This window comes from Lepisma saccharinum, chromosome 1 (assembly GCF_977018435.1).
Source record: "Lepisma saccharinum chromosome 1, izLepSacc3.1, whole genome shotgun sequence".
Classification (NCBI taxonomy): Eukaryota; Metazoa; Arthropoda; class Insecta; order Zygentoma; family Lepismatidae; genus Lepisma; species Lepisma saccharinum.
In genome coordinates, this window is record NC_139229.1 from 69295943 (window position 1) to 69309172 (window position 13230).

General features: G+C 44.8%; 1 protein-coding gene across 7 annotated transcripts in view; it reads left to right on the plus strand.

Moving 5' to 3' along the window:
• The window catches only part of RIC-3 (RIC3 acetylcholine receptor chaperone), an 83738-nt gene that overhangs the window by 42187 nt on the left and 28321 nt on the right, over positions 1-13230 (plus strand). For 4 of the 7 annotated variants that reach the window (XM_083132660.1, XM_083132693.1, XM_083132670.1 and 1 more), the window contains 3 exons: positions 1718-1858; positions 8727-8922; positions 11809-11829. In XM_083132660.1, coding sequence (XP_082988786.1) covers positions 1718-1858; positions 8727-8922; positions 11809-11829 — 358 coding nt within the window. The remainder of the gene's footprint in view (positions 1-1717; positions 1859-8726; positions 8923-11808; positions 11830-13230) is intronic. The other 3 variants (XM_083132666.1, XM_083132675.1, XM_083132686.1) reach the window with 1 other exon arrangement.

A 13230-nucleotide genomic window follows, 5' to 3' on the forward strand; every position in this document is an offset into this window, starting at 1 on the left:
CAATTTTGCTTCTTTTCACCCTACTTTCACAGTTTTTCTCCCAAGAATTCCACTGAGTATAACTCGCTACGAAACCAGATGTCCAAGGTTCGGACCTTGGAGAGGGATGGTTGTATCAAGTCTGACCCATCGCCATCCTTCGGCTCATCATTCATCCTCATCGTCGCATTTAACCCAAGAGGTAGAAGAGCGGCGTAATATAGAAATATATAAATGATTGATTTGGTTTATTTTACTTCGCTTTTGCGACACTTATTGGCTAATCATGAAGATGAAGATGAAAATGAGTGATGTGAAATTGATGAGAGGACCATCATAAAGAACACACATGCCCAGTCCAGGATTCGAACCTAGGATCCCTGGCATCGTAGTGCACATTGTTAACCACAGCACAACAAATAGAAACACAAATGCTTCTCCATAACTCATGATTATATTATATAACTATTATTCGCTGTATGACTAGGGATTAATTATATTTGTATGTCTAGACAACCTTGCCACCTAAGCAGCAGCAGCAGCTTCCGCATTTTAAGGTGGGGGCTAAATGAAGAAAAATCACAAAGTCAGAAAGATATACAAATTTTGTAACATAATACTTATAGAGCATGCAGACGGCTGTAAATAAAATTGCTACATACCTAGTTTTCTTCCTTAATTGAAACGTGGTTTATTCTTCATTATACATGAGATCAACCACCCTGGAAGTCGAACCCAGGATCTTGTGTGGTAGTCAGATTCTATCTTCTCGCGTTTACAGAAGTTAACCACCAATCAGACCACAAACCCTACTTCAAACTATCTGACAGATATCAATTGTTCACCAAATCAACAGATGAACCAACCGCTTCGACGTTTCTCCGAATTTTCAGAAAGTGGCCTTTTCCTCCTTTGAGAGCAGGTCATTAGCAGGAGGGTTGAGTGCATGTGAGAAGAACTGCTATGTCATTCTGTTCTTGGAAATTGAAAGGCATGGGGATGAACCATAAAATAAACCCAGAAAGTTCTAGCCACCCGCTGCTAAATCATCCTGTTTGTGTCATTCTGTTGGCACCCATGGTGTCAGTTCACGGCCATATGAAGAGAAAGTGCGGGTTTGGGGGGGATCCTGGATCTGGTGTGCAGCAGGGAGGAAAAGTGAATTTTCATTAGGTGTCAGACTTCCCTGACTGGGGCGCACCACAAAACCATTAACTGCATCCTCTGCTATCTGCTAATACATCTGTTTGTGTTCAACAAGCAAGAAACAGGGAAATAAGAAAGAAATGCCTTGCTTGGGTTCGTGCTACTGAAAATTGAAGAAGTGTTTCAAACTGCAAGCAAAATTTACTGTAGAATTATTTTGCAATATTTGTCATCAAAGTAAAATTTCCAGCAAATACAGAACAGTTTCCCGGGGCCAGGTGGATGTTTGCCAGGGCCAGTGCCCCCTAGTGCCCCTCCCCCCTAACGACAGCCCTGCACTGCATATACACATCGACATATATGAGGTGGCCTGTTTTCCACTGACTGATCCTTGCAATATGATATGCCTAAGGGGGTCCCTTTCTTAATACGTGTAGGAAGAAAATGTCCTTTTCATTGTTCATATGATACATTTACAGTGAACTGCATACGTCCATTTTCTTTAAATTTTTTTGTAAAATAGTCTGCACTTATTTTTATTTGTTTTGTTACAAACTTGCCTGCATTGTGATGATTTTTTTTTCTGTTACAGACTGTTCCAGTTCCTGGTATGCGACCGCCAATGGGTGGCCCTGGACATGTAGTTTCCCCAAAAGGAAGTGGCACAATGGGTATAGTGATGCCTTTGTACACGGTGGGAATAGTTGTATTCTTCGTGTACACAATCATGAAGGTAAAATATGGCATTGCGAATCCATGACATTTTTGTGTTAAATTCATATACTGATTTTCTCATCAAATATTACCATAGCATTTTCTTGCAATTTATTTATAAAATTTCACCTTGGCTGTCATGCAGTATTGTCTACCTCTGTGGTGGAGTGCTTAGCATTGCACGTACTATGTCAGGGGTCCTGAGTTCTAATCCTGGTCTGGCCATAGGTTTCTTTGTGAGTGTCCCTTCATCATATAATCACCAGGATTGTTAAAGGTCCAGGAACCCATAAAATCTAATGGGTTCTATTAGTACCAGAACCTTTTTTCTTACACAATTTAAATTCGGTCCAAGTTGCATATTGTTTTATTGAAAATAGGTTCCTGGACTGTATTTAAATTGATCTGGAAAAAATGTTTCTGGACCATATTTAAATTGATCCAGAAAAAAGTTCGTGGACCGTATTTTCTAGATGAATTTAAATTTGGTGCAGAGACCTTTTTTCTGGATGAATTTAAGAAGGTCCCAGGACTGTGTTTAAATTCATCCAGAAAAAAAAGTTCCTGAACCAAATTGAAATTCATCCACAAAAGAGGTTCCTGGACCAAATTTAAATTCAGCTGGAAAAAAGGTTCCTGGACCGAATTGAAATACGTTAACGTTAGAAAGATTTTTTAGAGTCCAAAACCCATTTACTCTTGTTGATTTTCTCTCCTGGACCGAAAATGAATTTATTTAAAATTCCTGGACTTTTAACAACCATGATCATCACCCATCCTCATCTATGTGATTAACCACAAGTGGCCCAAGGACTAAGTGAATTAAGGAAATCAGTCAATCAGTATGTCTTACCTTGTGTAGTTTGTAACGTACAAGATAACGGCAAGCTTGGTGAGCAAGTACATTAAGTGGTCTACTTTTGATCTCCCCACCGAAGTTCGGAGCTCCAAATCACAGCCTGGTCATGAGTGTTCTTTGTAAGTGTCCCTTCATCAATTTAATCTAATCATTACTCAGCCTTAATGTGTGATTATCCAATTGTTGCATATAGACTACATACAAATACATTACAATGTAACAACAACAAGGTTAACAGTGGAGAATGTTTCATGAGTCTCGTGGATTCTATGCATTGTGCAAGAAATATACATTTTTTTATTTTACTGTAAATATATAATTTTTTATATATCTTAGACTTTCTTTCTTCTCAGTTGCATGGTAGAAAATTTGAAAATATAACCTGTTTCATTTACTATTTAGACCACAATAACAGAGAGCTTAACAGCTATCCATATTTTGAATCTACATTGGTCATTGAACATTTATATTGCTAAAAGAATGACATTTTATGTTAATAGTTTAATATGCATGTACAGTCACGGACACTGCCGGCTTGTAATGAATACATTCACTTTCAATGTTTGGGGAATAATCACCAAATCAAAGGATGTTGGCTTACCTTCTTGTTTATTCTAGTGGTGGTGTACGTATAATGTCTCTCACTTCGAACGCGTAGCGACCTTCTAACTGTCCCACGACGTATGGGAACTTCGTCTCCTCCCGGATGATGTGGGCGATGGTGAACTGGGCCTCCACTTGGGAGAACCACAATTCCATGTCCTCGGGCCAGAATGGGGGGAGCTTCACACTCACTCGATGTACGGAGTCCTGTTGCGATTGTACTGCGTGCGGTGCTGGAGTCCTCGGTTGAAGTGCTTGCTGTCTGAGTTGCTAGTTTTCCCGCCTGAGTTGGTCGAGCTGCGCTTGAAGTTCCTCTGTCATCGCGGTGTAGTTGGTGCGTCCAGAAAAAAGGGGGATTGGGCGCGTCGTCTAGCGTGAACTTGTTCGATCCGGCTGGTATGGTACACAAAGGGGGTAATCACAATTCACGGCCCCCAAAAAAAACGATCACGTCGGGGTCACCAGTTTGGGGAATAATCACCAAATCAAAGGATGTTGGCTTACCTTCTTGTTTATTCTAGACGAACACTACAGCTACACTACAAACACTGAGTAATACCGAAGGAAACACTGAGTAATAACGAAGGAGACCGCTCCCGTCGTTGTCCTCGCGATGCCCTGGAAATCTCCCTCTCTCTGTTTTTCGTCCCCAGTCTTTCACCCCTGCTTCCAGGGGTCAAATCACCTCGCGTCTGGTAAGGCGGTTCCTTCTCCCCCCGTTAGGTGGCAGCAAAAGTCAGCGGCTTTCGGTGGCTGTCGCTACACCAGCCCCCCACGGAGAAAAAGGGTTACACCTTGTGTGGGAGGCGAAATGTTACGCGTCGACCAGAACGGGTGACGTAGTCACCTCTTGGTGACGGACTCTCTTGACGTTGCGCCGATGGTGGTTGGTTGGTGGGGGGGTGCGTTGGTGTCTCTGAGGAATCCTTGGTTGGTGGGACGTCCTCCGTCCAGGTGTAGGCTGGTTTGACCCGGTCAATGCTGACGTGGGTCTCACGACCGTTGAGACGCAGGGTGAAGGTCTTGCCGTCTTTGCTTATAACTTGGTGTGGTCCGGAATACGGTGGTTGGAGGCTGCCTCGTACGGAGTCGTCACGGAGAAAGACGTGGGTGCAGGTTGACAGGTCCTAGAATACGAAGGTGCTGGGTTGATTGTGACGGGAACCGGATTGTGGTCGCAGGCGAGCCATGTGTTGCCGAAGTCTGGAAATCAGGTCGGAAGGGTCTTCCATCCGGGTGGCTGTTGGTGGCACGATGAGCTCTCCTGGGAGTCGAAGAGGTTCGCCGTACACCAGTTCGGCAGGCGATGCTGCGAGGTCATCTTTGATGGCTGCGCGAATCCCAAGGAGCACGAGGGGCAGGGCTTCTATCCAGGTGGAGCCAGGGTGGCACATGAGTGCTGCCTTGAGGTGGCAGTGAAAGCGCTCGACCATGCCGTTGGCGCACGGGTGGTAGCTGGTGGTGCGATGGCGCTCGGAGCCGATGGTCCGTCCTAGTTCGCGGAAGAGTTCTGATTCAAATTGCCGCCCTTGATCTGTTGTGATGCGGGCGGGGGAGCTGAATCGCGAGATCCAACACGATGTGAAGGCCGTCGCGACGTCCGCCGCGGTGATGCGTTCCAAGGGGAAGGCTTCAGGCCAACGGGTGAAATGGTCCACGGCTGTCAGGCAGTACTTATAGGGTCCCGCTGATGGGAGAGGCCCGATCAGATCGATGTGCACGTGCTGAAACCTTGCAGACGGAGGAACGAAATTGCCCAATGGAGCGTGCACGTGTCGGGAGACTTTGGTGTGCTGGCAGTCTTGGCACGATCGGGCCCAAGCGCGACAGTCTTGCTGGACTCTGGGCCAGACAAAACGCGACGCGATTAGGCACGCGGATGCTCGGGTACCGGGATGACTGAGGCCGTGCAAGGCATCAAATATGCGTCGGCGGTGCACGGTGGGTACATACGGCCGGGGTTTCGCGGTGGAGGTGTCGCAGTAGAGCTTGACTTCGGTGCCAGGTATGTCCATGAGCTGGAGGTGGAGGTCGCAATCGCCGTTCAGGAGCTCACGGAGCTCATCGTCCTCTTCTTGGGCGGAGGCGAGGGAGCGCAGATCGGGGGAGGGGGTGTTCCCGCGAACTGCATCCACCCGCGATAGCGCGTCCGCCACCACGTTAGAGGTGCCTTCAATGTAGCGGATGTCCGTGGTGAACTGAGCGATGAAGGAAAGTTGGTTGAGTTGCACTGGAGGTAGTTTGTCACGCCGCTGCTGGAAGGCGTAGGTGATGGGCTTGTGATCCACGTATATGGTGCAGTGTTGCGCTTCCAGGATGTGACGAAAGTGCTGAACGGCTGCGTAGACTGCGAGAAGTTCGCGGTAGTACGGTGGCCACTCGGTCTGCTTGGTGGTGAGTTTCCGGGAGAAAAAGGCGAGGGGTTGCCACGAGCCATTGGCGAACTGTTGCAGGCATGCACCGACGGAGGTGGCGGAGGCATCGGTGAAAAGTCCCAGCGGGGCTTCGGGATGCGGATGGGCCAGGAGCGTGGCGTTGGCAAGGCTGGTCTTGCAGGCCTCGAAAGCTTGTTCTAGGTCCGGCGTCCATGGGAATGGCTGGGATCCTCGGAGGGTGGTGATGGCAGCATGCAGAGGAGCTTGGTGTTTGGCAGAGGATGGCAGGAAACGACGGTAGAAGTTGATCATGCCGAGGAAGCGACGCACGCCGCGAGCCGTGGCTGGTCGTTTGAAGTCCTGTAGGTCTGCGATGCGGTCGGGAAGCGGTCGTGTGCCGGCAGCAGAGACTTCGTACCCAAGGAACGTGATGGAGGGGGTCCCAATCACACACTTCTGGGTGTTAATCAGGATGCCGTGGTCCGAGAGACGTCCGAAGAGGGCACGTAGGTGTTCGCGGTGTTCCTCGTGGTTGCGTGATGAGACGAGTATATCGTCGATGAATGGAAAGCAGAAATCCAGTCCTGAGAGCACTTCGTCGATGAAACGCTGGAACGTCTGCCCGGCGTTGCGTAGTCCGAAGGTCATGTATGGGAACTCGAACAACCCGAATGGCGTGGTGATCGCTGTCTTCGGGATGTCGTCTGGGTTGACAGGAATTTGTGTGTACGCCTTGACCAAGTCGATGACCGAGAAGACGGTGGAGGTGGTTGCTGAAATCGTGGATGTGCCTCACTGGATAGCTGTCCGGAATCGTACGGGCATTGAGGCCACGGTAGTCCCCGCACGGTCTCCAGCCCTCCGTTTTGTTGGGTACCATGTGCAGCGGCGAAGACCAGGGGCTGTCGGAGCGACGTGCGGTGCCTTCGCGCAACATGGAGTCGAATTCGGCCTTGGCTATTTGTAGGCGATCTGGAGCGAGGCGGCGAGGTCGGCTGGACACGGGGGGGCCCGGGGTCGTCCGGATGTAGTGAACCGTGGAGTGACGAACTTCTCGCGGCGTGCCCGCGGGACGCGTGAGCGTCGGGAAATCGGCTAGGACGTCGCTGTATGAAGAATCGTTCGACAAGGCCTTGATGCTGGGTTGCATAGTGTTCGTTGGCTGGCAGGGAGCCGAGAGTCCCGTTCGTCCATCGAGCAGGCGCTTGTTGCGACAATCCGGCAGCAGCTCAAAGTGGTCCAGGAAGTCCGATCCGATGATGGGCACGGAAACGTCCGCGACGACGAAACGCCATGAAAACTCGCGACGCAGGCCGAGTTTGAGGCAGAGGGGCAGAATTCCGTACGTCTTGATCGTCGAGTCGTTTGCGGCACTGAGCACGTAGTCGGTCGGATGGCGTCGGTCCGGGAGCAAACGTCTTGGGAAACAACAAATATCCGACCCTGTGTCGACGAGGAAGCGGTGGCGGCTATAGCGGTCGGTCACGTACAGGCGGCTTCCACCAGGACGGCAGCCGTTTGCCGCGACTAGCGGCTGCCGTTGGTGTTTGTTGTCGCGGGCGCGTACGTGCATGGGTCGTTGCACCTCTGAGCCTGGTCGCCGAAGCGGTGGTGATACCAGCATATTCCCTCATCTCTTCCTCTTGACGGCGGTCTGCGGCCGTAGCGGCGCGGGCTGGTACGGTCACGCGATTGCGAGCGGCCGCGGAAGGCGCGAAAGTCGCTTTGCAGGGACGCGACTTGACGAGTTAGCTCCTCGACGCGTTGGAGAAGCCAAACCGTGTCGGAGGCGGGCGCGAGTGGCGTCGCGGTCGCGCAGATAGCCGGCGGGTTGGGCGAGACGAACTGTGCGGTGATGTTGCTTGTCGCGGGGGTGAGCATGGGGGGCTCACCTCCACGATGCGGTCCGCGAGCGTGGCAAGTTGGTCCAGCGGAAGTTCCGAAGACTGCACCTGCAGAATCGCTTGAACTTGAGCGGGCAGGCGTTGGAGCCACAACGTGCGCAGCAAGTCGTTACGCATGGGAGTGGTGCCTGCGAGTGACTGGAGGTGACGTAGGAACTGGGACGGTTTGTGACTGCCCATTTCTTCTTCCATCAGGATCTGCCGCAATCGTTGATTTTCAGACAGGGAAAATCTTCGCGTGAGTTCTGTCCGCAGCCGGGTGTAAGGGTCGGTTGCCGGTGGTGTACGTATAATGTCTCTCACTTCGAACGCGTAGCGACCTTCTAACTGTCCCACGACGTATGCGAACTTCGTCTCCTCCCGGATGATGTGGGCGATGGTGAACTGGGCCTCCACTTGGGAGAACCACAATTCCATGTCCTCGGGCCAGAATGGGGGGAGCTTCACACTCACTCGATGTACGGAGTCCTGTTGCGATTGTACTGCGTGCGGTGCTGGAGTCCTCGGTTGAAGTGCTTGCTGTCTGAGTTGCTAGTTTTCCCGCCTGAGTTGGTCGAGCTGCGCTTGAAGTTCCTCTGTCATCGCGGTGTAGTTGGTGCATCCAGAACAAAGGGGGATTGGGCACGTCGTCTAGCGTGAACTTGTTCGATCCGGCTGGTATGGTACACAAAGGGGGTAATCACAATTCACGGCCCCCAAAAAAAACGATCACGTCGGGGTCACCAGTTTGGGGAATAATCACCAAATCAAAGGATGTTGGCTTACCTTCTTGTTTATTCTAGACGAACACTGCAGCTACACTACAAACACTGAGTAATACCGAAGGAAACACTGAGTAATAACGAAGGAGACCGCTCCCGTCGTTGTCCTCGCGATGCCCTGGAAATCTCCCTCTCTCTGTTTTTCGTCCCCAGTCTTTCACCCCTGCTTCCAGGGGTCAAATCACCTCGCATCTGGTAAGGCGGTTCCTTCTCCCCCCGTTAGGTGGCAGCAAAAGTCAGCGGCTTTCGGTGGCTGTCGCTACAAATGGAATCGTTACAAGCCAGCAGTGTCCGTGACTGTACATGCACTGACAGGAGAGTGATGTGTAGTTTGTGTTTTTTCATTACTGATTTTTTACTGTATTTTTTAAATGTAATTGTTTAGGTGTTGTTCAAGAAATCTGAAGACAGAACACCTAAATACAAAGATTTTGGCATGGATCCAGAATTCAGGAAAATGGTCTTCACTGAGGATTACAGAGGCCGACCATATATCTACGACGAACATATTCAAGTGAAAGAAAAGCCAGCGATCAAGACTGCACGGAAACCCAGCGAGGAAAAGGCAAGCAGTAAACTCGGTAAGTCATTATTTTATTTATTGTTTTTTTTTTTATTTATTTTTTTTTTATTTATTGTTCGTATACACATGTTTAAGTATAAATTAGTTGGTTATTTGTTTTGAGAACAACAAACATGTTTCCATTCTTTAATGTCATAGTATATATTTCTTGGCATGTTTAAAAGGATTATGGGGCTTTTGCATTCAAAAATATTTGTGTGTAGCACTTAATGAAGCAAGGAATGCATTTTACTTATATGTGGGATGTGCAGGGATATAGCAAGTTTGATCAGTTTGTCTGAATTTTCTCTATCAAGCCATAAGAAAAGTGAGAACAAACAACGTCACATGTATATGTATACGTAATGAAGTGATCAGAACACTACATTTTAGGAATAGCTTTGCTACAGCTACAGCTACTCTTCTAAAAATGTACCTTTGCTACAGCTACAACTGCATTTACCAAGAAGTAGCTCGCTAAGCTATTCCTGTTCACTACTTTTGCACTACTTTTTCCTTAAGAAAAAATATGGGTATTCACAAAAAGCCCCTAGCAACTTTGTTACTTTTAAATTGATTCCATTATTTATTACCATGGTGCCCATCATTCGATCATTTTGATAGCAGTGTTGCCTGAGTGATCCATTCTTTATATAGGGTTTGAGAATGATGTGTGCATATTGTGTTGACAGTTTCAATTGGCATTCTAATCTTATAGACAAGCAGAAAAATGTCCCAGAAGTGCATTAATAACCTGTATAACTTCTGCTATATATGCGAAGAAGTGACATTTCCTTCGAGGAAGTGTTTGATTACGCCATCTATTAAGAAATCATATTTCTTATATTTTGGGTGTAAGATAGGGGACCAGGACAAAAAATGCTCACCACACGTGTGCTGCACTACGTGTGCGTCCAAACTTAATGCGTGGGTGAATGGAAAAGGATGTTGTATGCCGTTTGCAGTGCCCAGGGTGTGGAGTGAGCCTACCAATCACACTACTGATTGTTATTTCTGTATGATTCCCCCTATTAAGAAAGGTATGTCCAGGAAGAGAAAACCAACATTTGTGTACCCTAATATACTTTCTGCAATTCAGCCTGTGCCTCATGGCGAAGGACTTCCTGTTCCTGAACCTCCAGAAAACCTTTCTATGGACTCTGACGAAAATAGCAGTGTTTCTTCAAACAACGAACAAGAGCAGCAATCGACTTCAAGAGATGCAGACTACTTGGCAACCGCAGACTCCTCCAGTGATAAGATGAGAAGTGTTGGCATGAAGGTTACAACAATTTAATTATCTACACCCCTCCGTGAAAGTTACAACATATCGCCGCAGAAACAAATATTTTGAGCAATTCTTTAAAACTGACTGTGATTTCTCGTATTGCAAAGACATTGATTGCCTGATGGATGCATTGAATATGAGGCACAGTCGTGAGCAGTGGTGACTGTTCATTGATGCTTAAAAGACAAGTCCTAAAGTGGTACTTTTACATAACGGAAATAAGTTTCCTGTCATTTTTGTGGCATATGCAACTAACACTAAAGAAACATAGGCAAATATGCAAAACATTCTGATAGGAATAGACTATAAGAAGTACCAGTTGGAAGTGTGTGGTGATTTGAAGGTAATTGCTATTTTGTTAGGACTTCAAGCCAGCTACACTAAATATTGTTGTTTTCTATGCGAGTGGGATAGCTGCGCAAGAGACACATGCTATGCTATGAAAAGTTGGCCCCAAAAACATTCGTTAACTCCTGGAATGAAAAATGTTGCACATGAACCTTTGATAGAGCCAAACAAAGTTTTGCTTCCCCAACTACATATAAAATTGGGGCTTATGGAGAATTTTGTGAAAGCTTTAGATGTGAAGCGATCTGCATTCACTTACATACGTAAAAAATTCCCCAAGCTCAGTTTCAACAAAGTAAATACAGGCATGTTCATTGGTCGACAAATCAAATAACTGTTTAAAGACCATCAGTTGAAGAAGTGCTAAGTGACAGGGAAAATGCAGCATGGCAATAATTTAAAATGTTTTGAATGGTTTTCTGGGTAATTTCAAAGCTGAAAATGTCAAGGAACTTGTAGAACATCTGATGGAGTCTTATGAACATCTGGGGTGCAATATGTCACTGAAAATGCACTTTTTACATTCCCACCTGGATTTCTTCCCGCTAAATTGTGGTGCCGTAAGCACTTCCACCAAGACATTTCAGCATTTTTTTTGTTATTTTATTGTAACCTATTTATAATAAATTGCTAATATCTCAAAGACAAGAGCTAATCAATCAATTTAAATATCATTTTCATGTTCAGCGACCCAGAAAACAAATAAATCATATTCGGTTCCCCATATAACATGAATTATGCTTATCTTGAAAATAAGAGCCAATGCATTGCTTATGGGTAACATAAATTATGCTGTAACATCGAATTAGGACCTTATCTTAGAAAATGAAGTGCATATTCGTGTTCAGGAGGTAAATTTCAGTAAGAAACAGCTAATTTCATTTCCATAACAGAAAAAAAGTGAAAATTTGTAGAACAGTGTTATCACTCATCCTCATCTTCACAATTAGCCGAAAATGGCAGGAAAATATACCAAATTGGGTTGGGTTCAACAATGGTGCAAATGCATCACTTTAAATGGAAACTATTTTGAGTAGCTGGTTTGTATAGAGGAAGAGTCACTCCAACTACATGTGCAATTTGAACGATCTACATCAGTTAATAAAGAGGTTATGACCACTTTTGCATTACTTTCGGTATGACCCACGTATTATTGAATTTTTCCCTTCATATTCAAATTTTATCTCGACTGCAGCCTAAAAAAAAATATTGCAAAATATTATTTTCCTCATGCCAAGTTTTTATTGTTTATTACATTTCATGCTTCAGGATGGAAAGAGAGAGATACGAGTAAGTATTATAACATATTCAAATGGATAGAAATTTCTTTGTATGAATAACTTAGCATATGCAATCAAGTTTTGCATTTTTTGTGTTTATTGCATGGTATTTACCTACTGCAAGTTTTTTTTTTTTTTGTTATTTTTAAGAATAGGATTTCTTACATTTATAAATATTTTATCGTGAAATCTTCAAAGTAACAATATTGCTAGACTACTAGAAATCTTGGAAAAGTCGTAAAATGCTATTGAATATTTCATACATTTGTGATATTTTAATTTTATATTCATCTTCAGGCATGGTATGCAATAGGCAATTTGTACAAAACATACATTTAAATGCATTTCTTCCAATTATTTAATAAAATTTAAATATGTTTTTTTTAGAAAAATCTATAAATAAAAAGTTTTTTTGGTTTGATTATTTTGCTGAAAATGTTACTCATATTTACAAGCAAATGCTTCATATACTCATCATATTTTCCTTGTGGTTATGTAACCTCAGTTGATGTTCTTTTTAAGTAATAAATGTTCAGATTTATTTTCTATAATTACCTGGCCAGTGTTTCCCATGATTTGAGTAAATCCAGAACTAACCATACTGGATGTAAGCTTCGTTTATGTTCACTCCACAATTTTAAGATTAAATTATTGTGAATGCACAATCTCAAGAAATTTGATGGATACTTTGCATGCAATTTTTTTTCCTGCCAAAAAATTTGGTGAAATTGTGTGTGTGTGTGTAATGTAGGTCCTGGTCCCAGTGTCATCTGCCCTCAGTGTTCATAGGACAAACCTTGAACACAAACTTATTGTATTTCATTAGTGTGGAGTGAGAAGCCATGTAAGGGTGTGTGTGTGCGATTGTATTTGTAATGTATGCTAGAAAAGTTATGTGGAACCAGGACAAGATATCACCTTTTGAATAAGAAATCACTTTAATAGTAACATTTGCTGTAACATTTATATCCAACCATGGTTATGCAAACTTGTAAGACCATCCCCCCCCCCCTTTTTACTGAACTTTTAGCCTTTTTATTATATTTTCTGTAATCTTTTAATCCTTTATTTCCATGTAGTTAAGGTTCAGATATGATATAGAGCAGTCTTTGATACATGTTGCAGGTTTGTAATAAACTAAAATGAATTCCCACCATGAATTTCAAACATGCAACATGGTGCATGCCATTCTTGAGTCCCATATAAACTTGCAAACATTGTAGAAGCAGTACAATCTAATCATTTTCTTAGTATGTCACTTAGAGCAGCAAATTTTGAATTTTTCTTATAAGAATTCTGCTTCTTTATATTAGTTACTTCATTGTAACAATTGGCTTTTGAAATTTTAACATATTAAACATATTAAAAAGAAGTACAGATGACAGGTAAGTTGCTGCTGCAGTGAATTCTT